The 25,967-nt window shown below is 52.6% G+C and overlaps 1 protein-coding gene across 14 annotated transcripts in view; it reads right to left on the bottom strand.

The window, feature by feature from the left end:
* OPCML (opioid binding protein/cell adhesion molecule like) overlaps positions 1-25,967 on the bottom strand; it is a 335,041-nt gene that overhangs the window by 23,955 nt on the left and 285,119 nt on the right. For all 14 annotated transcript variants that reach the window (XM_027655438.1, XM_027655437.1, XM_027655440.1 and 11 more), the window contains one exon: positions 401-633. In XM_027655438.1, the coding sequence (XP_027511239.1) occupies positions 401-633 (233 nt within the window). The remainder of the gene's footprint in view (positions 1-400; positions 634-25,967) is intronic.

Raw genomic sequence — 25,967 nt, 5'->3', positions numbered from 1 at the left:
CTTCTCCCCCACACACCCTTCCTCCTTCTTCCCCACAGCTTTATGTGCTAAGCATGATGTCATATGGTCTGGAATACCCCTTTGGTCAGTCTGGGTCACCTGTCCTGGTTGTGTTTCCTCCCAGTTTCCCGGGCACCCCCAACTTCCTTACCCGTGTGGCAGTGCAAAAACACACCCCTGTATTATCAACCCTGTGTTCAGAATAAGCCAAAACACAGCCCCGTACTGGCCCCTAGGAAGATAATTAATTCTAATCCAAAACTGGGACACCATGCAATCCCTGAAGCAGCTGATATTGGTTCCACGTCCACCACCAACAGGGCCTCTAAACCCTTCACAGATCCAGACACCCTTGCAGATCAAACCCCCCAGCAGGAGCACGAGGAGCGTTCAGACCTACCTTGCACGATGAGGTGGACGCGCGAGGTCTTGGGGTGATTGTCTGTCTGCACGGAGCAGGTGTAGGGGCCCTCATCGTACACGTCCACGTTGTGGATCTTGATGCTGTACTGGGTCTTGGTGTTGGAGAGGATGACCACGCGGTTGTCTATAGACCACTTGTCATTGCCGGCATACAGGATGGTGCTGCGGTTCAACCACGCCACCCGCGTGACCCGGTCATCCACAGTACACCTGCGGCGGGAGAGACAGAGCGTCACACACCTGAGAGCACCCAGGGAGCATCCCCGACCCCAAAACCGGGTGGGAGCAGGATGGGAGCTGCGGCACCGGCTCCCCATCACTGCCAGCACAGAGGTGGCACATGGCACGGCCGCACAGCCCCGCCCCACATCCTCCCATCACCCGAGATTTCGCATAAACGGTGGGTTCAGCAGAAATAAACCCTCCCGTTTTCTTTGACACACGACCGGGGAACTGCAGACAAAATTCCCGTTGCATTCGACCTCAGCAAGCCACGTAGACTATCCCTATCTACTATCCCATCACCCCCCTCCTTGCCCCCGCCGCGCGCTGAGAATTTCAGATGAAGCTGTAAAATCTGCTGACAGTTGGTCTTGTCGGCACGGCCCTCGAGCCATCCCCGGGGTGATATACGGGGGGACAGGGGCCGCAGAACACGCGCAGGGAGAGGGGAAGGAGAGGAACAGCCAGAGATGGCCAAGCCAGAACACGGAGAAGGGAAGGGAACATTTGGATAAGCAGCTGTAAATCCTACAAGTGCCTTGAAAACACAGCGCGGTCGTTTCCATTATTTATTTCCTGCCTGGCTCCCACCCTCCCCGCTCTGAGGCATGAGGGAGCTCGGCAGCTCCGGCCCACAGCACTGACTTACACTTGGCAAAGAGTGGTGAGGGGGGAAGGGAATCAAAATGTTCCTGGAAAACATGGCTTTTTCATTCTGTTTGACAGATTTTTCTCCATCTATTTACTCGTGGTCTTCTCTGCTGCCTCCATGGCACCCACGGCAAAAGCACCAAGCATTTGGCTAAATTAAGAGACTGGCACCTCTCAGGAGCTTCACCTTTCCCACCTGAGGACCACCGTAGGGAAGCTGTCCCTCGGCATGAAAGAAAACCGGGAAAACCAAGCTAGGTGTGTGGTAGTGCCAGTGATGGAAGTGCTACTGCAGCTTTGTGCAGCTGAGATCGCAGGAAAAGGCACCTACAGTCAATCAAGAAACTCATGTGAGTCCCTCTCCACATGCCTGTAAATTCGGAGAGAGGCTGGAAGGCTGTTCCTGTCCTTGTCCCCACCACAGCACCTCTCCTGCCCAGGCTTCCGAGGTGTTATATGCCTCCCTCGCTGCAGAGTGTCACCTCGATCGAGATTATTAATCGGGCAGAGGGAAGGGGCGATACTTGGCATGTTTGAGGGTCCCCTCGGGCGCTCAGTTCGGAGGAACGAGCCATATATCCTCCCGCAAACAAGTCCTTTTCCCCTTGCAGGAGCCGTTCGTCTCTGCCAGCCACACCACGTACGGATGGCGGGAAAGACGGATGGCCCTCCCCGCCCGCCACGGCACTGCCGGAATGCCGGGAGCCTGCCCGGGTGTCAGACATGTCCCAGCACCGGCTCAGCTCTGCCAGACCAAGGCGGCCTCGTGCCGGCAGACGGCACCATCCTTGTCGGGAAGCCGAGCCCTCTCTTCTCGTTCAAATTAACTGGGGGAGAGCTGAGCACAGCCGAGTGAAGTTCGGCCCTGGGGGATTCCAGTCTAGTGGACTATTACTGCTGTCTCACTTCATTATAATGAATAATAAAGAGATACTTACACACGGCTTCTGTAAATTATTCATCGTGTGCACCGAAAAATCAGGGCAGCAATATGTAAAACAGACAACTTGCATGTCTGCGCTCATATAAATATCCAGACTACAGCCCTGCGAGGTGCTCTTGGGTCCCCTCATTAGGGGTGAAGCACAAGGACTAGGGTTTGAAGTGACAGGGACGAGAAGCTCGCGCTGAGCACGTTCGACTGTCGCTGCCCGGCTTTGGCTGGCGCGTATGGGATGTGCTTCCCAGGGAAATCTGAGGCTGGTTCAGGACACCCAAGAACTGGGGCGGTTCATTTTGCGTTTACAGCTCGTATTTATGCCTCAGAGCTGCACCTGCACAGGCACACAGGGGTGTCCCAGGTGGACACGTTCACGTGTGGGAGGGGAAGAACAACATCGGCCTCCCTTGTCTGCGGTGACAGGTACCACCCTAGCAACCACTCAGAGCGAGGGGGCAGGGACCTGAGACCCCTCTAACAAACTCAGGGCAAGAGCAAGGAGGAAAAGGCTCCTCCTCCCTACTCCTTGAGCTCATTCTTCAATTGCTGCCACTCAATAGCTAATTTAGGACCAAGTCCCTTTGGCTCCAATTGTGCAGCATCGTGCTCCTTTCCACCGGAGCCTGGGCTGTCCTCTGCAGCTACAGGTGACCAGGAAAACCAACCTCCTTCAGAAAACCAACCCTCCTGCACCTCCTGGAAATGTGTCAGAACCACCACCAGCAAAAAACCCACCAGCCATCAGCTGGCATGGAGCACTCAGCATTCCTGGAGGCACCTTCTCAGCTGACCTTGCCTTCCTGCCAACAGTCTTCCTGTGCCTGGGCAATTGGCACTACAAAGGAAATACTGATGGACAGCCTGGCACAAAGAGCACCTCCTCAGCTTCTTTACCTGTCTGGGAAAGCGATCTCCATTAGCTGCTAAGCTCCCTTGTCTGCTGAGCCGTCTTTGCTACCCATTTCCAATTGACCAGGATTATGATAATGTCTCCAGTAAGCAAACAGGTAAAGAGACTTCTGCAAAGTGTTTAGATAAAGCAGACAAGCTCTGACAAAGCTGGATAATAAAGCAGGCCAGGAGGTTTTCCCTTGAAGGGATCTAATTAAAACCAAAGACAAACCCCCATTAACAGTCTCCTGAAGGCGCCGTATCCATCTCCAGAAACTCTGCCTTACGAGTCCAGAAGGGACAAAAGACAATAAAGGGCCTGTCAGATGGGAGGAAAATAAACCCATCCTGGCTCTGCAGTTCACCTGGAGAAAACCCATCAGCAAGGCAGGGGGAATATCTTGGGAATGATATCATCAGCCCAAACCTGAGCCCCCAGCAGACACCGTGTCCTGGTTCCCCCACCCAGCCCTTCTTCATGCTCCTCCATCCCCACATCCCACTCAGACCCTCACTGCCTTCAAGCAGAGACTTTTCACCATCTGCAAACCTTCAGCTGCCTCCAACCATGACTTCTCTCCTCCAGAGCAGCTTGCTGGAGAGCTTCGGAGGCTGGGCCTTGCCCGAGCTCCAGCCCCTGGCACTCACAATGATACATGCGGCCTCTCGAAGGCTTCATCTCCTGAGGCCCATATTAATCCCCTCTCTCTGTGGGAGGACGAGAGCTGCCGTAGGGATCCCTGCACTCCACCAGAGACGAGGGCGCTGAACCTGAACGCGGCAGCGCGAGAAGATGCATGAGGGTGGGAGCCGGGGGCACCGGCGCTGCGCCGCTTCCCCTCTAATTGCCCCTATTCCTCATCCTTAAATGCTAATTTTGAAGTTTGCCACGGAATTATTTCACTTAGTGTCAACAATACAGATAACTCCGCTGACGTGCCCTTTGTGTTCGGCGGCACGAAGTGACCGTCCCCCTCCTCCTGCACCTATTAGGAGAGACCCCCGCACTGCTCCCGCAGCAGGCTCCTGCCCAGCCCCATCAATGACACTGACAGCACCATTCCTACACGTGGGATGAGCCACAACACCCTCCACCTTCATCTTCCACCTTTCCCAGCCTCGTCAGGGACCTTTCCTGCACTGCTGACTCATCCGAGCACGAGGGCAAAGCCTGGGGCTGCCCTTGACACCTGCCCAGTGGTGAGGGAAATATCTTGTCCATGGTCAGCACAAGTTTTTTTGAACTAATTTGGAGGGATAAATGGCACACAAAGAGTTGGAGGCATAAAGCAAGTCTTGACCCTCTCTGCAGGTCAAAAATAGCCTGAGGATATTTTGCATGAGACCCCAAAATGTAGATGTGCATCCTGAGAAATGCCTGTACCTGCAGAGCTGAGGTAACTGGCCCCTGTCCATGCCAAGAGGTTGGGAGGAGATGGTCATCTATGGATCAACCCAAATTTGTTGTCCAAGGTGGGATTTTTGGGCTTCTCTTGGAGCTGGACTCGATGCTCCTTGCTGGTCCCTTCCAACTGAGGATATTTGATGATTCTATCATTCAAACCCCTCCCTCTTCCTTATTCAAACCAACAATGCTCTACTTTTAAACTCCTCCATGGCCCTTCAACCCCAAACTGCTTCTCTCTCCTGCAGGTAACGTGTCTCATCAGGATGACAAATGGAGATGCCAAAACCAGGTGCAAACTTGCCAGCTGACCCAGTTTTCAGCAGCTAAAATAGCTCACCCGGATCGGGAGAGAAGCCCCTTGACAGTGACCAGGTGATGCTTCACCCTGGGATGCTTCCAACCAAAAACACCTGTCACAGGGGCAGAGCAAACCCCCTTGTCTCTGAGAAGAAATTGCTAATTACGTTTGCCGGGGGTTCCTAATGGGATTTCTCCTTTGCTTCCAATATTCACCCCGGTTACACAGTGAACGGGCTCCGAACGCTTTTTATTCCGGGCGGCTGGAGCAAAGGCAGAGGAGATTTATTTGTAATCATCGGAAATAAACACACTTCCTCAGAAGTAAACACAAAAGAACAGAACCTGGCTGGGCTCCCACTTCGTTAAAGATGCAAATGAGAAGCAGGCCATCAAAACGCGGCGGCTCCTCTAATCCTCTCCCAACAATGTATCCCGCCACATTATCCATAGGGACAATGGCAACCATGGCTTGTGATGACGGGTCTCACACAATAGCTCCTGAGGGCAGGATTGCACTGCCTGGGCTTCCATCACTGCTATCCATGATATTTATCCTTGGGAAACACTTTGTCTTTAATCCTGATCACTTCTGCTGGCATCTGCCTCCTCTTTGAGTCACCCATGGTGTCCCTTCTCCCCTCTCTCCCACACACCCTGGTGCCTGGATGTGGGGTGCACACCTCCACACCATCATCACGTCATACCAGAGCCCTGAGGATGGAGAGGACCCAGGATGTGCCCTGCATCCTGGCATTGCCCAGCACAACCACCTCCCATCCAGCCCTCACCAACCACTCCACAAGTCCCGATCCATCACCACCCCTGCGGGAAAACAAGGAGCATGGGATGCATAAGAGCTCAGTCAGCCTAAAGTGTTCTGCTTTTCTCCATAACATCCCTCCCTCCCCACTGTACACCAGTCAGCCACTGCCTCCCACAAAGCCACCAGCTCTCGCTCTCTGCAAGTTTAATTAATTGCCTGGCCCTACCACTTCTGCTCCGATTCCCCAAGCGCTCCCACTGCTGTACAAACATGCTCCAGACCACTGGCAAAACTCTTCCCTGCCAACAACCCCCCCTCCCTAGAGCCCTACGAGGGCTACAGGACCATCCTGCCCTCCCTACAGAATAGGGATTTGTCTGGGAGGGGTTCTCCCCACCAGTTCCCCTGTGGTGGCAGTTTGCCCACCACCGAGCACCAGAATAGAAGCTGCTCCTCGTGAAAAATCAAAGCCCAAATTGATACATTAGAGGTTGCTAAATATAAAATATCCATCTGCAAAGATAATAAGCCTGCGAGGGCAGAGGCTGTCGAGTTGCTCCATTTCAGATAGTTTAATGGTGTTTTGGTCCATGACTGCAGCTCCCAGACATTAGAATGATAACAAGATGATGAGGAGGGCGGGAGCCGTCTGTGCGAGGCGTCAGAAGTCAAGACAATGCTCACTGTGCAGTCCCTGAGGGGGCCATGCCACACAAAACACTGCCTGGTCTGCACTCAGCGTTTGCAGGGCTTTGGGTGGCCTCTGTGACAGCCCAGGGGATGCAAAGGCTGAGCCTGAGGTCGGGTCACTGCCAAGCTTGAGCTGATGTTAATTTGGGGATGGGGGTCTGAGCCCGCCTTTGCTCTCAGGGGTGGACCCAGGTACCACAGCATGATGCTAAGGCTGACATAGGCAGAGCTGTGCTGCAGGTGGCTTGGAATCTTAGTTTGAACAGGGAAGGGATGCCCAGTGAGGTGGAGCTGCTGCACAGTGCCCCCACTAACTGATCCCATCTCCTCCCCAAAGCCATTCATGGGATTTTCTGAATTAATGCTCCACATCGAGCAAATCCAGAAACAGTCAGCTCTGTTAATGCGAACCAGGCTTTGCCTTTGGTTCCTAAAGCCCTTCTTTCACTCCTCATTGCTTCTGCTTCCAGCTTGTGGGGACACATGTCACCCTGACAACATCAGCAGCAAGGGGAAGGGGGACCCAACAGGGTCGGGTGCTCCCGGCTCCCATTTCCTTTTCCCACCACAAATCCCTTGTTTCTGACACAACTGTGCATCCATATCCATGTCCACGTGCCAGGATGCTCCCCCCACCCAGTAGGGAAAGTCAAAAGGTGTCAGCCTAAGCCCCAACAGTTGACAGCTGTTATCAGCTTAAGAGAAATCTTCATAAGGAAATATGAGGAAGCAGCAAAAGAAATAAAGTGCGAGGCCTTTGGATAGAGCAAATCAATGGGAACATTTATAAAGCACGTGGCACATAAATGTGAACATCAGAGTCAGTCGATGCTGGCAGCCACACCTGATCTCCCAAAGAGAGAGAGGGAAAGGAAGGCACTGAGCAGGGGCAGCCAGGCCAGGAAAACCACATAAATTAAAAAAAAATGCAGCAATGCATCTTTCCTTGCCCAAAATGTACCTAAGTGATTGCACTCTTTCCCTGATACAGCCAGACACTGATTTCCAACTTGCTTGTGGCCAGCAGGCAATCCTGTGGTTTGAGAAAGGCTGGGACATCTTCCCAGCTCCTCTCCAAGGAGAATTTCACCATCCACCAGCATTTACTATCAAGACATTGCTACCTCACAGACTCACAGAACGTGCTGAGTTGTAAGGGACCCACCAGGATCATCGAGTCCAACTCCTGGCCCTGTGCAGGACACCCCAAGAATCCCACCTTGTGCCTGAGAGCATTGTCCAAACACTTCTTGAACTCAGACAGCCTTGGTTGGTACTGCGCCCACTGCCCTGGGGAGCCAGTTCAGTGCCCCACCACCCTCTGAGTGAAAAACCTTTTCCTGAGATCCAACCTAAACCTGCCCTGAGTCAGCTTCATGTCATTTCCTTGAGTTCTGTCAGTAGTCACAAGAGAGAAGATACCCACCCCTCTGCTGCCCCTCATGAGGATGTTGAAGATTGCAATGAGGTCTCCCCTCAGTCTCCTCCGCCCTGGATACCCATCCCAGGAAACATCAGCAGAGAGTTTTCTTCTCACCAGGGAAGCCAAATTCCCCTCTACCCTACACCAAGCCCTGCCCTACATCCCAGCAGGTAAAAACCCCAACAAAGAGACACCCACCACCACCCTTCAAGGGTGCTGATTACAGGACACAACCCTGCTCTTGGCAGAGCCCTGCGCCTCAATCAGCGCCCGAGCAGCGCCTCAATCAGCGCTAATCTAACACAATGCAGCACCCGCGCCCGGCTGATTTCTAGTGTTCTCCAATCAAAAGCAGACAAGAAGCACCGAGTTTATCACTAGCAGAGCTGAACCAGTTGAGAACCTGGAGTACCTCCATGCCTGCACTGGGGTTTTTTCCTAGGTTTTTCCCAGGCAGGGAGAGAGGGGAATAACTTTTGCTGTCAGAGTTAGACCTGCAGTTAAGTACCGGTAATTAGCACATGGAAATATGAGGCTCCAACTGCTATGATTCAGCCATCCTGATGGGACTGGTGACTGTCTCCATCTCAGCTGGATAAGGGGACACTTTCAACCCAGGAGGATATGTCTGTGGCTCCAGCAACATCCCGGAATCCCAAAAGAAGAAAGGATGCTGGCAGGCTGATTAAAATCTGGAGCAGGGAACATCTGCGAGAGAAGCAGCCAGAGCAAAGCCACTGGACACCTGATCCTGGATTGCAAGGAGGGAAAACTGGTGTGAAGCCACCCCAGTGGTGGCAATACAGCGATGGGCATGGTGTTGTCACATGGGAGAAACGACGGCACAAAGGGCACTTTGGATGGAAATCCAGACATGCCTCCATTGCTCATTGCTCTCAGTCAGTCCAGCTGCACCACCCTCCCCAGCAGGAATCAGGGGGGAAAGAAAAACCTCTTCTCACATCCTGCCACTGACTACCACCAAAAATATATTTGTCATGAGATGCCCACCGCTATCTCTGCAGCTCTTAAGGGTAATGGAGAGGTTTCAGTCTTTGGAGGATAAGTCTCAGGCTCTTGGCTGCTTGCCCGGGAGGATTATTTTACATCAGGTTGAGTTCTGTAGTAATTATCTTCAAAACAGCTGGACTGCTGGATAAACTCGCTGTATCTTAATGCACAATATGGGAGCAAATGCGGAGAATTAAACTGCAATTCCAGACAGATCGACGGAAAAACCTCTCACCGGAGTTTTGGAGCCCGATGCTCAGAGCTCCTTGCACGTTAGGGGTGGGAAGGCATTTGCTCATTTGAAATCAATTCCAACTTCCCCAGAGACAGAGTAGAGGAGGAAGGAGATTCCAGATGAAGATGTTTCACCCTCAAGCTCTCAGTGGAGAAAAAAAAAAAAGCACCATTTTCCTGACCCTCACAGCTGATGAGTGAGGTGGTATTTGATCCTGGCTGGACAGCCTGGTGTTTCACACAGCCCTGAGAACTCCATAAAAGCTCCAAGTTTCCAAGGTCTTGGCTCCACACTGCACTTCTCACTGCAGTGCCAGCGGGCAGGGGAAGGCGAGGGGAAAATCAATTCACTCCATCCACACCCCTCACGCCTGTAAGTCACTCCCAGAGCCTTCTGTACCCCATTCCAACAGGATGGAGGGAAAACCCAACTCCTACACTGGTTCACCAGGGTGAACTAAAAGAAAAAAAATCCGTTTCCTTCAGGATGGTGCCACCACAAGCTTTAGGTGCTAAATCCTTGCAGGCAGAACTAGTAACCTCTAAAAAGAGAGAAATCCTGCTGGTGGAAGTGAAGCCATATTTCATGGCGAACACCGTAAAGCGCTCCTGCCAAATCCGAGATCCCTAAATGACCTGGGTGAGCCATCAGCTCAGGAATATAATTGCCAATTTGCAGGAATTTCATCAGCAATTAGGCAAAATAAAATAACCCACTGGAGGAAATCCTCTGCTCGCTGCTCCCGCGCCTCCCTGGCCCATCTGATTTCCACCCACTGTTCTGCTGCCGGGATGAGGGCTGGATGCTGCAGGCACTCAGGAGCCAGGCGACAGCCTGGAGATGAAGAAGTCATCTCCAGTGCCAGATAAAGAAGTCATCATCAGCATGAGATGACAACAGACACCCCTGGACATGAGCCAGATGAAGACCTCTCCTGCTTACACCCCCCTTCTCCAAGCATCCCGGAGGACCAGGAGCCTGATCCCGGCAACCCCGCGGGGCAGAACGACTTCATGCAATTAGGGGGTTTATTTGTTTGAGTTGTACGTGAATATCCCAAATTACATTATCAGATCATAGTCCTGCTTCTGATTTATTCTTTCTTTGTTCTTCAAGTCTTCGTACATCTAAGCAATTAACCTCTCAAAGAGCTGGAGAACACATAATTATCCTCATTTGTCTAAACGTCACCAAGATGGCTGCCTTTCAATTAACCTTCTGGGAATGGAGGGAAGTTGGAGTGATACAGTGATCATTTCCAACTTCAGCCTAGGCTGCTTTTTTCCCCCCCCCCCCAAAGTAATTTAATTGAAATATTCAGATGATAAAATATAGCCAGATAACTGTTACTGCAGGTAACGGGATCAAGAGGGGGCTTGCAATCGAAAAAGAAGTCAAACGAGGTACAGTAATATTATATCAATACGTGGCACTTCCATCTAAAAATATCTAAGCACTTTGTGCTTATTAATGAAGGGAGAGTTTCACACTCCTCTGCCAGGCTGAGACTTACGTCACTTCTATATGTCACTGTTATTGATGGGGAAACTGAGGCAGGGGACGAGCTGCGGCACCTGGAGTTCACAGAGCTGGAATCTGCACAGCTGGAATCTTCCCAGGAGCATCTTCTCCACGATCCCCTCTCCCACCCCAGGAAAAGCTGGCTCCACCCTGAAGTCATCACGGGAGGTGCCGTGATGGCCAAGCGGCTTTTGCTTTTATTTATTTTAATAATAACCCTCGTTTTGCTGAGACAGCGTCTGCCACGCCGGGGAGGGAGGGATCCATTCCCACCCAGCGCCGGGATAATAAATATGCATCGCTCCCGCCGGGAAGTGCCAGGTCAAACTTTGCACCCGCTGGAAGCACGACACCAGTGTCGTCTGGCGAGGGCGAGCAATATTTATACACACCCCAGCTCATAAATACATAAGGAAAATAAACAAGTTCAGCGCATCTCCTCCCTGACAAGCGGGGATTCACAATGCCGGCTTTGCTCCCACTGTGAAATCAAGCTCTTCAAAAAGCAATTTGGGTTCCAGCACCACACCAGGCCCTGTTCTCTGCCCCTCATCCCAACAGCACCAAGGCAGCCGTGGCAGGGCAAGGACTCGCCCTCCCTGCAGACTCAACGGGTTGGGAGAGGCGGAGATGGATCTCCCACATGAAGGGAAACTGAGGCACTGAGAAACGGGGATGCACAGCACTCACCTCCCAGAAGCACTCACTCCCCAGACCCTTCCCTCCCATCACAGAATCACAGAATCAAAGAATCAGCCAGGTTGGAAAAGACCTCTGAGATCATCAAGTCCAACCCTTGATCCAACCCCGCTGTGGTTCCCAGACCATGGCACTGATATCATATCCAGTCTCATCCTAAAAACCTTCAGAGACAGAGAATCCACCACCTCCCTGGGCAGCCCATGATCACCCCCTCTGTAATCACCCCCTCTGTAAAGAATTTCTTCCTAACATCCAACCTAAACCTCCCCTGGCACAGCTGAAGACACAGCCCTCTTGTCCTACTGCTGGTTCCTGGGAGAGGAGACCAACCCCCACCCGGCTACAACCTCCTTTCAAGGAGTTGCAGAGAGTGAGAAGGTCTCCCCTGAGCCTCCTCTTCTCCAGGTTGAGCCCCCCCAGCTCCCTCAGCCTCTCCTCACAGCACTTGTGCTCCATCCTTTCCCCAGCCTCGCTGCTCTTCTCTGGACCTGCTCCAGCCCCTCCATGTCCTTCCTGAACTGAGGGGCCCAGAACTGGACCCAGCACTCCAGGGATGGCCTCACCACCCCCACGTGCAGGTCGGTATTTCAGCACCAGGCAGCCGCTCTGCTGATCCGTGCAGGCGAGCGGGCAGGAAAGGACGTGGGAATGCAAGAGGGTCCCCACTGGGGCCACCACAAACCCACGTCTCTCCCGGAGCATTCATCCGGAGAGATGAAGCGACGATAACACAATAGCCACCGAGTTTATTCTCGGCACAGGCTGACGGAGACATAATTAAAATGCAAGTCGGAGTCAAGGAACCTTTCGATAAATCTTTGCTTTTGGCTCTCGGGCTTGACAGGAAGCCTATACCTGGTGCGGGGAGCTCAGACCGAGGGGGAGGCACGGATAAAGGCTCTGCTTTATGGACGGCCATTTTAATGTTTCATTTGAGTAATGGGCCTTGCAAATTAGCACCCCGGCGGCCTGAAATACATATTTTTCCAAGGACATGCAGGCTCCCGATCCGACAGGTGATGTGGGCAAACAGGCCCCGAGGGGAGCTGCGAGCTCGGGTCTTTGTGGCTGCAGTCATATTCTATCCCGGGTGGGATGACAAAGAAGAAAGCAGAGAGCTTGGAGGGGGATCCAGAGGCTGGGGGAGGAAATGGAGCAGAAAACGATCCTGTGAAAGACCAGCGAGGGGCTGATGAGCGGCAGCAGTGGCAGGGAGAGCCCGGCAGCCTCCAGAGGGAACTGGTGCTGCACTGGCACAGTAAGGCACATTCAGCCTCTGCCCCTCGAGGGAGCCCAGTGAGACACACCAGGGCATGTCTGCAGCACGATCAAAACTATGGATTTCTGGCTCTTTCCGGAGCTTGTTGAGCATCTGGCTCTGGCCTGAATATTCAGAAAGGCCGGAGGTGCTGCAATTACACTGCAGAGAAGGGGGAGCCTCAGCTGTGGGGAAAAGGAAGCTGGCAGCCAGCGGGCTGCCCCATGGGGATCTGGCTTCTCCGGTGCAAACATGGCAGGAGAAATGGAACATCCCTGTGATAACTGGGAGAGTCAGGAGAGAAACAGAGAAATATGTGTGGCTGAACACGAGGGGGAGCTCAGGCCAGAGCATGCAGGGGAGTGTAGAGCAGAAAGCAGAGCCCACTTGCTCATCCTCTCTCTCCATCTCTCCCTTTCTGCCTCCACCTGCCTCCCTCCTCTCCTTCCTGCTCCTCTTCCCTCCACACCCCACCATGCACAGAATCCGCCTGGTCACCCCCTCCCTGCACCAGCATGGGATGTGCTGCAGCTCCACCAAACGGGAGGAGCACCCAGAGGATGCACTTGAGCTGCCCCCAGATGCACTTAGCACTTAACTCTGCACAGCATCTTCCCCCCTCACAGAGCTGCACGTGTGGCCAGGCATGTAATTCAATCAGAGCTGAACATATGCCTGCAAATTGTTCCAAACCTTAAATGGTGAGCTGGATGCCTGTAATTCTCCTTGTTGTCACCACAGTCTCCTGCAAGAGGCAAAGGGTGACATCTCCCTGCCAACACACATCCCTGTGCCTCTGGATTTTGCTGAGAGGACCGTAAGGGACAGGTGGGCAGGTTGAAAGCAAGCCCAGAGCAGCAGTTTGCACCCTCACTGCCAGCTTGCAGGGTCATCAGCTCAGATCCAAAGCGTCCAAATGGGATTTGGGGGCAGCCTGAGCTGGTGGGACCTCACCAAGACACACGCTCTGCCAAAGCCCCCCATGTAGCATCACATGGTATCTCAGAACCAACTCCTGCTTGTGACACCGCCCTGACTGACTCCGTGCCCACGGCACAACTCGCTGCATCTCCCGCACGACTCCAGCGCAGGGAAGTTGAACTCTGGGAGCGGGCAGCTCCGCCTGCCGCTCCCGCTCGCCCTGCCAAGCTTCAGTCATCCAGGCTGTGATTCGGAGAGACAGCTGTGAACTCGCCGGGAGAGGCAGGAGTTTGGGCGCGGCACACGCGGCACTCCCGCGGCACCCTGGAGCCTCGGCACAGAGCCCGTGTGCCAGCCACCGGAGCGTGCTTCTCCAACGGGTCAGACGCTCCGGGGCAAAGGGGAAGGAGTGGCCTTTCGGAGGTACCACGTTCCAAGATGCTGCTACTTTATGCACCAATGTCTCCCTCCTGTCTGGCTGCAACTCATTGGGGCGAATGCAACAACTTCCACCTTCCTCCACAGGCACAGGGCTGAGCTCTCGGGAATTCCAGCCACCCAGGGCCATTTGCACTTCATTTATAGCCACAGTAAGTGGCCAAAGCCACCCCATCAGTAAATCCACCCTAAGGACATGAGCAAGGGATGCTGAGAGATGTTCCGAGAAACTCCTGCGGCATTTATACCCGTAATGCCAGAAAAAGGGGGATGGTGATGCCAACTATTTCTGCCACCCACTCATGAGCACCTACGGAGCAGCAGGGAGACAGAGGAGCGGGCCAAGGCGCACGGAAATCATTTTCTGCTGGCAAAGCTGCCGACTCAAGGAGAAACATAAAACCCTCGACGAAGGGCTTGTCTGGTTTATTATAACATCGGCTTTAATTTATGCGCCTGCCTTTTATGATTGTTCTCTATCGCTGTTCCTGGGGCTTATTTATAGAGGGCCATTAGCACAGAGAGCAGGCCCTGATGAGGGAGCATTTCCAGCCTGCCAGGGGACCGGGATATAAACTGAGATAAGGAGGAGGAGGAGGCAGTGAGCTCTCGCATGGGGCTGCTGCAAGTCCTCTCCCCGAAAGCTGAGAGGGATAATTTGATCTCAGAGAGTGATACAACTTCATTTCACGTGGTTCTCTCTGGGCAGGCTGCAGCCTCCTTCACATGCACTTTGCTGAATTCCCCAGCCCCAGACAAACTCAGCAGTGAGCAGGGGGAGGCACAGAGCTTTGGATCTGACAGTCCACACCAAGCACAAAGACAGGGGAAACCTCTGGAGGGTGTGAGAGAGCTGCCAGGGTGAGGAGAGGGAATCATAGGATGGTTTGGGTTGGAAGGGACTTTAAAGATCATCAAATTCCAACCCCTCTGACAGGGGGACAGGGTTATCTTCCACTAAATCAGGTTGCTCCAAACCTGTCCAACCTGGCCTTGAACAGTTTGAGGGATGCAGCAGTCACAGTTTCTCTGGGCAACCTGTGCCAATGCCTCACAGGGAAGAATTTCTTGCTAATATCCAGTCAAACCCTGACCTCTGTCAGTTTAAAGCCATTCCCCCTTGTTCTATCACTGCACACCCTTATAAAGAGTCCCTGTCCAGCAAGAGGGGAGACAACACCCCCCAACTGCAGTGTCCAGGCCGTGCATCCCAGGATGCCAACACTGGCACTCAGCCCTGTGCCCATCTCATTCCCTTCCAATTAAAGGCAAAATGCTTCGAGGGCTGTGCAGACACCCCATGATACACAGGAAAACTTCACAAATCATTCCTATTTACAAACATCACTCTCCAATTTCCAGCGTAGCCCAGACAGGCAATCCTACGCCGGTAATTAAAACCACAGCCAGTGAAATGATGGGTTAATTAAAGGTCCGACCCACCCCCAAAACACACTGATGTGCAGGGAAAAACACACTGGTTCAAACCCCAGGGAAGCAGGTAGGTGGGTCTGCTGGCAGAGAGAGACACTGCAAAACGACTTTGTGTGATCAAAACCTTCCCGTGCAGTTCGCAGGTAATTTGTGAGGAGAACAAAAGCTTTAAATTCATCCACTAAATTATTCACTACAAATCGTCCTCTCGGCTCCCTGCGCTCGTGTCCTTCAAGCTGTTCTAGGTGGTGATTACGTCCCCTCGGTGCACGGGGAGGCCTCGGGGAAGCGGCTGCGGGAAAAGACGGAGCCGCCGATCCGACACCGGCAGTTTGATTTACAGAGAGAACTGGGGAGAAGAGACAGCAGCCCTCAGGAAAAGAGAAACTTCAAGCTCTAACCATCCCATCAAGGGGGTTTCTGCCTTCTTTATGTGGCGGATTTTTTTCTCTCTTTCGTTTTCCGCGGCAAGCTCCCGCTGCAGGCACAGTAGATGATGCTAAATTATTTTGGAATATGCTGAGAATGCCCTGCTTGGCCAAACGAAGCCTCATAAATCATTCCTCATCTCCCACCCCCTTTCCCATTGTTGATCTCTCTTTCAAGAAGTATAATACCAGCTCACCGGGGAGCCCATTGCCCTGGCACTGCGGGCACTTCCGAGAGGCCACCGGAGCCATTCCTGCTGCCGAGGGGATGAGTCCACACAGCTGGGAGAGACTGGAGCCACTCAAGCTGCTCATGAGGTCACTACCTCCACTATCTCCCAGCAACCAGATCTGGAGCCCACCTGGGTGCAAGGCAGCCCTACGGTGGCCCAGAGTGTTGCCAATTCCATGTACTACTGGGAAGGGATGGGAGAAGTGGTGGCATCCAGGTGTCGGATGCTCAAACATCACTCCTGGCAGAGCTGGTGACTAGGGTCGAGTTCCTCTTTTCTTATCAGCACAGGTTCCCCCCAAAGCTGGTGAAGGGCCTGGCAGGGCAGAAAGTGGTCCAGAGCAGAGGGAATAGGGCAAGCTGGGAAGAGGAAAGCCCTGCATGGAGGAGATGTGGAGCTCATTCAGCATTTGTGCCATAGCTAGAGGGGCTGCATTGGCCCAAGGCTGCCAGCCTGGCTCCTAAACTCACACTTTTCTCTAAAAAAACACAGCTGAGATACCCCAGTCGAAGGCAGAGGCCCCTTCAGCTGGAACTGATGGGCAGAAGAGCACTTTGGACCGAGACCTACAGCTTTGCAAAGGTACAGTCACTTTCTAACACCTGAAATGACATTTTCCCAGTCCCTCACGCTCAGCTGTGACACTGACAATGTCATAATAGGGATATGAGTGCTTGCATCTCTGTGCTGGCCTGGTACCCGTCACTCAGCAGTGATGGAGAGGCAGCAGGCTTGGGAAGCTGCTGACAAGAAGGAGCAGTGAGTAGCTCCGTTTTTAGCCCTGGGCAAGGACTAAACCCTGTTCCCTCCCCGGCTCAGAAAAAGGTGGATTGCCATCTTCCATGGCTTGGCTGTGAGCTGGCCTGGGAGGACTCAGCCAGGAATTATGGAGGGGCAGGATAAGGGCAGAGTCCTCTAGACACACCCCTAGTGTCACCCCAGGTAGGAGAGAGCCCCGTTATTCATCAGTTTGGAGGCAATGGATGCGCCCAAAGCTGCAGGATGAGGTTCATGGTACCAAGGGCAGAGCTGGAGTCCCCCAGCCCTCAGCATCACACCATTGCTCCTTCCACCTTCACACCCACAAGTGAGGTTTAGCTTGTTTTTTTTCTTTAATCCATACCCTTCTGTCCTCCCCAGGAAAACACCACAAAACCAAAATGCAATAAAAGCCTCACCACCCCCCCTTGCCTCTCCAGAGCCTGAGCTTTACGACACGGTAGTTATTTATCGCTCGCTGTGTTTTGCACATCCCAGATGTGATGCTCATCCTGAACAGCCGAGTTTCAGGCCCCTTGGTTATTCCCTACATGGAGCTGCTATTTTAGACAAGACAGACGCAAAACAAAAACAAAACCTCAAGCGGAAGGAGGGGAAAAAAAGCCCTCGGAGCGCTGCAACAGCGACGAAAATCCATAGTGAGGCATTTGTCTTTGGGTTTTTTAACCTGGAGGAAGGTGAAGAAGCCAAGTGGAGCTGCAAACACCACAAGGACCGCGGGTCCCAGCAGCCCTGTGGGGCTGGATAGGAGCTGCCAGTGGGCAGGGAGATGCCAAGAGCTCTGCCAACACCCCCCAGGGTTAGGGATGACCCAGTGGGTAAGGGGATGCTCTCACTGGACTTGTGCATCACCACCTGTCCCATGCCAGCCCCTTGCTGGGAGAAACAGTCAGCCAAACACACACACAGCTCCCTCCAGAGCTTTTCCCAGCATGGTTGGCTCACCCAGCTGCAATTCCCATCTTTTCCAGTGGGACCTCCGCTGGCATCAAACTCCCTGCGAGCCAGACCACCCACACCAACGGGGCCCGAGGTACCCAATATTTCATCCCCAGTATCCCAGAAGGGCTAAGGAACATGCGGACGCGCTCCATAAAGCCACCATTAGAGATCCCCTGATGGAGATGGATTATAATTTGCAAATGATTAAAACACAATTAACGGCGGTAGGGAGGTACTCGAGGTTCTGCAAAGGAGCTGTACAAATGAGGAGTTATCAGGACCTTCGGTGTCCTAAGCACCTGTCAATTCTTGGTTGAAACAAGTGCATTAGCCTCGTCCAATATCCATCTAACCTTTCCACTCTCCCTTGCTCTGTTTCCCTGGCAACCAGTTAAAAGTGCTGGAAAAAGGCACAGCTGCTTTCAGGAAAAAAGAAAAGGAAAAGGGGAAAAAAAAGGCAATATGTTCTTTTAAAGCATGTGTGCTTGTCACTCTTTCTCCTCCCTCTCTCCTCTCTCCTTTAGGTGTCTGTGTTTTCCCTGCTCAGCTCCAACTCCGAGACCTCTGCATGACTTGCCGCGCTCAGAGGGCAATGAGCAGGGCTGTGCCACCCTGCTCTCCCTGGGGATGGGCAGATGAACCACAAGCCATGGCAGAAGATCGCTTGGGACTGCAGAGAAGTAGAGGGGAGCAAATCCACGAGCTGGTTCGAGCATAGGAAGCTGCTAAAACGGGAGATGCTGCCCCAAAACAGGCCATTCCTGAGGCAGGGGAGCCTCATGCTTCCTGCCTGGAATGTCACAGCGGAGCCATCACGACCTGCACAGCTCTCCGGAGTGGTACAAGCAGAACACTCCACATTTCATGGTGCTCCCTGTCAGTCTCTGAGCAAAACAGCAGTTAACAGAGATCAAAACTTGAGGCTGTCACTAAACCCTGCTCTGCCGCCTGCTAAACAGGATTATTATTCCCCTCTTGCCTTTTCTCTCCCTGCTCCTGCCTGCCTGGGCATCATCTCCCGGCACATCCATGCTGATGCGAGTGGCATTTGTCCTGACACCTTTGGGAGCTCAGATCCAAAGGTTAGAAGGAAAATAGCAGTTAAGAGCAGCCGTCATAAAAGCTCCCGAAACCTGTCACTGCCACACTGTCCTGTCTCTGCAAGCAAATGCCAGAGAGGGGCTGGAAACGCATCCTCTTCCCCAGGGGTGACCCAGCACCTGGAGAAGCCCACTTTGGGTGAGGAGGATGGGGTGGAAGAGGGAAAGGTGGGTTTCCCAGGTGCTTCAGGAGCTGTCAGGAAGGATGGAGCTGGGGATGGAGCTGGGGGGAAGAGCAGCGAAGGTGGGACAGGGTCATTGAGCACCCTGCGATGAACCCTTTGGTGCTTCGTGGCACTGTCCCAGCAGGGAAGGTGCAACATCAAAACAGCCCTGGAAAGTGCTGGGAAATGAGGGAAAGGAGCCCTGTGGTACTCAGTTTGAGGGACTGAGCCCAAACCTTCCTCCACACCAGAGAGGCCCCTGGGAATGGCTCCACAGGCAATCAAGTCTCATTGAGCAGCTCTGTCCACACAAGGATTCACTCTTCCAAGTACCAGCCTGGCTACCAGCACAGACAGGAATTGCTAATAACCCTGTATCCTTTATCCGGTCCCTCCCCAGCATCTGCAGGAGCAGGGGCTGAGGATCACCCCCACAGCAGCATCCCTCTTATGTGGGGGGCGAGGAGCTTGGGGAAGAGCTTGATTGTGTTAATTAATTGCCTGGTTTGAAGAGCCACTGCCACTTCACACTCGGCATCTTAAACAGACAGTGGGGGGAAAGAAACAACCCATTAAACAACACACATGGGGGGAAAAACCAAAAACAAAGGAAAAAATCACCCTAATCTAATGTTTCACAAACACTGGGCACCCAAACAGCCCATCTTTGTCAGGAACCCTAGTTCCAAGAAGCACTTAGAGGCTTTCATCAACACATTATAATATTAATCAAGACTCATAATGCAGAGTGATTTGCATGCCAACAAATATATTTACACTGTAAATTGTTTGTTGAGAAGCCTCAGAGAAATATGCAATTCGCTGCTATTGAACTTGGGTAGCAGGGAAAAAAAAAATAAGAGTACCAACTCCCTGTAGAGTTGGTTCCTTCTGGTTTTGCAACACAACTCATTAGCATGCACTTGCATTTCCACGTGGGTTTTTGCTCACAGTCATTTAGCTGGATCACAGCAATCTGAGATGGAAAGGCTTAGTAAGGTCCTCACAGCTAAATCCAGGCCACAGTGTTTTCCACAGAGGGGAGACAGCCTCTGGTCAACTTGTCCAATATGAGCCAACAAGTCAAAGCACAGCTGTCACCCATGGGTGACTCTGTCTGACCCTTGGAGTGACCTTGGGCTGTTTATGCAGCCCTGGGGTGAATCAAAGCCAAGTGACCCCAGGAAAGGCCTGCTTCCCCCTGGAGGGGAGGATGGCCACAGCACAGGGTGCCAAGAAGCTGGGAAGGCAATGGCAGAGCTCCCAATGCCCACAGCCCTCTGATGAACTCAGCCAAAAAGTCTGAGGACAGCTGGACTAGATCTTAGAGGTCTTTTCCAGTCTTAATGGTTCCATAAACCTCTATATGAGGTTCTGCTACAGAGGCCCATGGCAGGACATGGGAGGTGACTGCACACTCCTGGGTCCTCCCACACCTCCCTGCTCACAGGGAAGACCACTCGGAGAGACAGCTCGGTTCAGATCCCAGGATTTGGGGGTTTAACCCACACTAACAAGCCCTTACAGTCTCCAGGGCACTGTGTAGAGAGGCCAAGAGGAACACTTATCATTATTACCCACACAGTCTCACAACACAACCTGTATCTCCAGCACAGAGGCAGAGGACAAGACAGGAAGCAACACCACTGGGAAGCAGCAAGAGGCCTTTTCCAACCTAAATGATTCTACGATTCCAAGAGCATTCAAGTGGTTGGCACGTTGGTGCCATGTTTCTCATCCCAAGGGATCTCTCCCGTTGCCTTGCCCCCCTTCCACCCCTGCTCTTCCCACCATGGCATGCACATCCTGCCAGGTCTCCCTGCCGGGTGTAAACGAGCGCCTGCCGCGCTTCCCAGCTGCCCTCTCCCCTCACTGCCTGCCTGGGGGCTCTGGGGCTGGAAAGGATGATTAGCAAAGGTGTTAGAGGAGAATTAAATGGGAGTATTCCGTGGTGCCTCTCTAAGCTGCTGAAGAGCGGATTAGCAGGAGGCATTGATCTCCTGGTTCAGAGACCTTCTACAGAGCAAGGCAGAAAAATAATGGGAGGGAGGAGGGGGGAAGCTAATTAACACTTCCAGGGTAGCAAGCTCTCCATGTGGAGTTGATATTAATAGACCAGATAGGAGATGTCCTGGTCAGCAGAGCAAGAGGTGTTTGTTCACTCGGTAGGTGTGTCCTTGTGTGGTGAACAGGAAGGAGCTGAGAGACAGGATCAGCATGAAGGGAGCGGAGATCACAGTTTCAGAGAAATCATAGAACCCAGAGTGGTTTGGGTTGGAAGGGACCTTAAAGATCATCTAGTTCCAAGCCCCTGCCATGGGCAGGTTCCACTAGACCAGGTTGCTCAAATAATCCAAAACTTCAGTCAACTAACCAAAGTCCATGATCTTTGTTCACCACCTCATGGTCTGGTCTTTGACCCTCCCCTTCCGAGTAGTTAATCATTACTACCACTACTATAGAGAATTACTATCCCCCTAATCACAAGGAACACCAGCCCCATCCAACCTGCCCTAAAACACTTCCATGGATGAGGCATCCACAGCTTCTCTGGGGAACCCCGAGCAGAGCACCTTGTCACAGGTCACTGCTGTCCCCACCGGGTCAGGACTGGACCGTGGCTGCTCTCACACAGGTACCTCCGGCCATAGCTGTTGCCTTTGCTCCAGCTTTCTATGGGAAGCAGGAAGCTGAAGATGCACTCCTGCATCCTGGTAGTTAACCCTACTCCCCCAGTTAGCAGCTATTCTGGGATGACACCACGGTGCTCCTTCCAAACCTGCCAGGTAACCAGAGTTTCAGCCCCGTGACCGGCAGGGAACCAAAAGCCCAGGAAGCTTTTCGGCAGAGCAGTGAAAATCACAGGAATAAACTTTCAGGGTCCACCAGGTAGTTTGATCTGTTTGCGTTTAATACTCTGTTTCTCTCTGTGTGCGCAGTGCAGTCCCTAATCCCTGCTCAGTAATTACCAACATTAGAGGGACCAGAGCTCAGTCCTGCACATCCCTGCTCGCTAATGCCTGCACAACCATTTCCATAACCCTCGCCGTGCCACGCCACTGAGGACAAGCAGCTGCCTCTGAGCCCTCCATTTGCAAAGATTGCCCTGCAAAAACACCAGGGAAGGAGAAAGAGGTTGGTTGGGGGTGAAGGGGCATTTTATTTGATAAAATCATAAAGAGCAGTGCATCCTGCAGAGGAAGAATCTCCGAGACATAAATGTCAGGTTTATGAACAATCGAGCTGCTCGGTGCTTGCCCGAAATTGCTCTTTAAGGTCAGCGCTGTAAGTGTTCCCTTGGGCAAATGGACTCAGGGACAAGTGCTGAGCAGGGAATGGCGGTTCCAAAGTGGGGCAGAGACATGGAGCTGGGGCGAGGAGACACAGCCCCAAGGTGTGGCTGCCCACACGATCCCAGACACCCACCCACGCCTTTTGGGGAAAAGCCTTGGGAACGGGAGCGTCGATGCCTGCCAAGCCCTGTGCTGACACTCTGAGAAAGCACCGACTCTGCTCTCAGAAGCACAGATTTACCTGTGCAGCCACAGCACTCGGATCAGTTGTGCCGAGATGTTTCACTTCACCTCAGACTCTGAGTGGTGGGATGCAGACAGACCCTTCTCCCAACCGAGGGCTGGGGTCCCTCCTGCCCTGAGAGTACACCCTCCACAGAAATTAGTGTTATTTTGGTAGTTGATATCCGTATCAGAATTTGGTACAGGAAGGCTGGGAGCCCACAGGGGAGCCCCAGACTATTTGGAGAAGACAACAAGCTGAGCACACTCCAGATGCACCTAAATCTCAAGAAAAGACCATCCAGATGCGGCTTATCTGACTTAGCATTTGGGCTGGCTGAGGGCAGAAGGGGCTGGAGGCAGCAGAAGGGTGAGCCATCAATAATGCCAAGAGGCCATTTCAGACTAATCTGAGGATGAGAAATCCTGGCAGGAGTAGTAAGTGCTCCAGTACACCCTCGGGTGCCAAAAGGGCTCCTGCATGACACCCCATTTCACAGCTGCACATGCAGGTCCTACTGGGTTTCCCTAAACCAGGAATGGTGACAGAAGGACTGAACCCACAGCCACAGGCCCCAGGATGCCTCTGCTCCTCCTGCCTGCCCTTCAGGGAGGACACACCATGAGGGGACCCAAAGGGTGCTGGAAAGCAGCCTAGGGCATAAATTAGAGCAAGATGGAGCCAGGGAACTGATCTCACAAAGGTTACAGCACACAGCCTTGAGAGGAAGCAGGAAGGGTGATCACTAACACAAGTTGGTTTATATTCCTCCGGGTTGTTACGACGGGACCTTGATGGGCCATATGGTCTTGTCTTGACCCTTAAATCATCTTATGCCCTTCTAACAGCAGCAATCGCTGTTGCTGGCTCCCATTCCTTGTTATTCTTGGCACTGGGAGGCCGGGAATGCGAAGCAGCTCAACCCCGTAATGAGATGCATCAGATGGAGACCATCTGGAAGGAGCATCCAACTTTAACCTTGAGGGCTACTTGGAAAAGGACCTTCAGCCAGCAAAAGTTGCCTTCCCACCGACAAACAGCCCTCTCCCGAATGCTCCCTGCAACGTGCCGGGGTCTTGGGAGCCGTCAGCCTCCAAAGAGCTCAGCACTGAGCCTCCTGCACTTGATGTCTCCAAGATGGGTTGTCCATCTGCTCCCTGCCCAGCTGCCGTGTCCTCACGTGGTGGGAGAGCGGTCGAGCGGGGCCAGGAAAGCGACTGCAGGCACTCGGGGGAAGCGGGGCAGCACAGAGCCAGGTGGGGCACGGCCGGAATAAATCAATTATCCAACGTTTATCATCCGTAAAGGCGGGAGGGAACTTGGAGGAAGATCCAGCTCCGATCGGGAAGCTGCAGGGGACGGTTCTGTCCGCTGGCGTTTTGGACTTTCCTTGCCATTCCCCTCACACCTTGCTCCCAATTTCCATTCACTAACAGCCAATCCTTTACATTTCCATATTCCCATCTACTTAAGGGCTCTCCATGCATCTGACAGATAATGCTGACAAATCTTGCCTGGCTGCCCTCATGGAGATCAACTTTGCCATTAGCGGAAAACTCATTTTCCGAACAACTCTGAGGCTTCTGTCTTTGTTTCTATCCCAATTAGGAAAGAAACCCATAAAAATGGAGGGAAAAACCCTTCCTACCTCAAGTTTCTGAGATGAGAGCCTGCTCTGAGTGGATCAAAACATTTCCCATCAATGTGGTCTTGCTTCTAGGGGTGAAAAAGCTGGAAGGATTTTCACCACTAGCCTTAGGACCCCAATTTCACGGAGCAAAGTCCTGAAACACCTCTAAGCCTGGACTGAAAGCCCAGGAAAATCTGTTACTTCAACCGTTTGCTGAAGTGCTTTGCTCAATTGTGCCTTTGTTCTTTCCATTTTTTTTAATTAAGATTGAAAGGCCAAGGCTGTAAAAAGAGGCATCGGGAAGCTGCACACACGGGAAGAGGGAAAGTTCATTTGAATGGAAATTGAGAAGCCAAATCCTCGGAAAGGCTTTCAAAAGCCACCTTAAACAATTTTCTCTGTTGTCTGGCAGGTTAAACACCTCCCTGGAACTGGGATATCTGTCTTGAAATGCCTCTGCAGATCTCCCCAAAGGCTGTTCTCCATAGCATGGCCACACATGGATGGGGTTTTTTACGGAAGAGCCTGTGCCAGGGCCGAACAGGAGTGGGACACAAGAGGAGAGCAGGAGGGAGAGATATATTTTGCTGCCTTTTCAAAACCCAGGGCTTCTACAACAAGAACCCTCTAAGCAGCCTAAGTACCTCCCCACAGCCCGACCCTGACGCTGCTTGAAATTATTCGAGAAGGATCAGGCAAATCGTTTCATATAAAACACCCCCCTGAGACACACCGAGGAAAAAGATTCATTAACAAAAAAATCAAAATGAGCAGCACTTAGGCACAGAGAGGCTGGGATGGAAATAGCAACCCCAGAGGGCTTTGGGAGGGTGAGCTTTTCTTCACCCCGAGGGTGACCAGAGGGACAGCGTCAGCTGTGCCGGCTGCGCAGGCGGCTCTGCCGATGGCAAACGTCATCGGCTCCAGGTTGAAGGATTTATTCCCAGCCACAGACTCCTGCCGTCCAGCCAGGCTGGCTGACATGAATCATCCACACACCCCATCTTCATTTAACATCCTTGTCATCCAAGCGGATGCCAATGGATAGAGAGGCCCCAGGGCATCATCGGGCTCACCGGATGCACAACATCTCCCAGCAGAGAACATCCTGACAGGTAACACTCCCTGGATGCTTCTCACAACATCTACTTAAACTCCCTGGTCAGGGCTGGACAGCAAACAAGACAAGGGTGCTCTCAGACGACTTTGCTCCCACCCCTGGGGCTCACACAACTCTCACTTCCTATTTTTCCCCATATATAAATCTCTCAGACACTGCACCCAATGACCCGAGTCAGCTTCTTGGGGAAGAAAAAGTCTCTCCCTGTACAACCATCCATCTCACCTTTGTCCACTAAAGATGATTTAAAACTTTCTCCAACGTGCCTAAAAAGAAGGCACTGAAGCCTCCATCATGTGCATGTGAGAGAGAAGCAATTTTGGCAAGACGGGCTGACACCACTTGTTAAAGAAGGGCAAATTGGTGGGGTGGGAGGACAAGACAGGGTCAAAAGCCCAACTTCAGAGCAAACCCCCAACTCCTGATACAGAGTCTCTGCTGCACAGAGCCACCTCTTGCTGCTCTACAAGCCAAAACCAGATCAAGAATGGTCGTGAAGCTCCTCACACCCCTCTCTGGCCCCACGAAGGCTCCCAGGGCAGCTGGGATCCTGCAGCCTTTGCCATTTGTCTTTCCCTTCTCACCGTCAGCATCCTCATCCTCACAGGGGATGAAGGTGCCTGGGATGAACACGAGATGCAGTGCTGATACCAGGGAGCCACACAGGGAGCGTGTGAGCCACCCCGCTGTGTTATTAATACATGAACTTTGCCACCGCCCTCCCACGCTGCCTGCTGATTTTTATACCATATTGCATAATTAATCTGTCAACATTCTGTGACGAGGTATAAATATTAATAATACGATCACACAGTTGGCTGTT

The sequence above is a fragment of the Corapipo altera genome, unplaced genomic scaffold (genome assembly GCF_003945725.1).
Source record: "Corapipo altera isolate COAL_440 unplaced genomic scaffold, ASM394572v1 71, whole genome shotgun sequence".
Taxonomy (NCBI): Eukaryota; Metazoa; Chordata; class Aves; order Passeriformes; family Pipridae; genus Corapipo; species Corapipo altera.
Note: the sequence above shows the minus strand (reverse complement) of the source record. Positions and strands in the feature narration are given on the sequence as shown.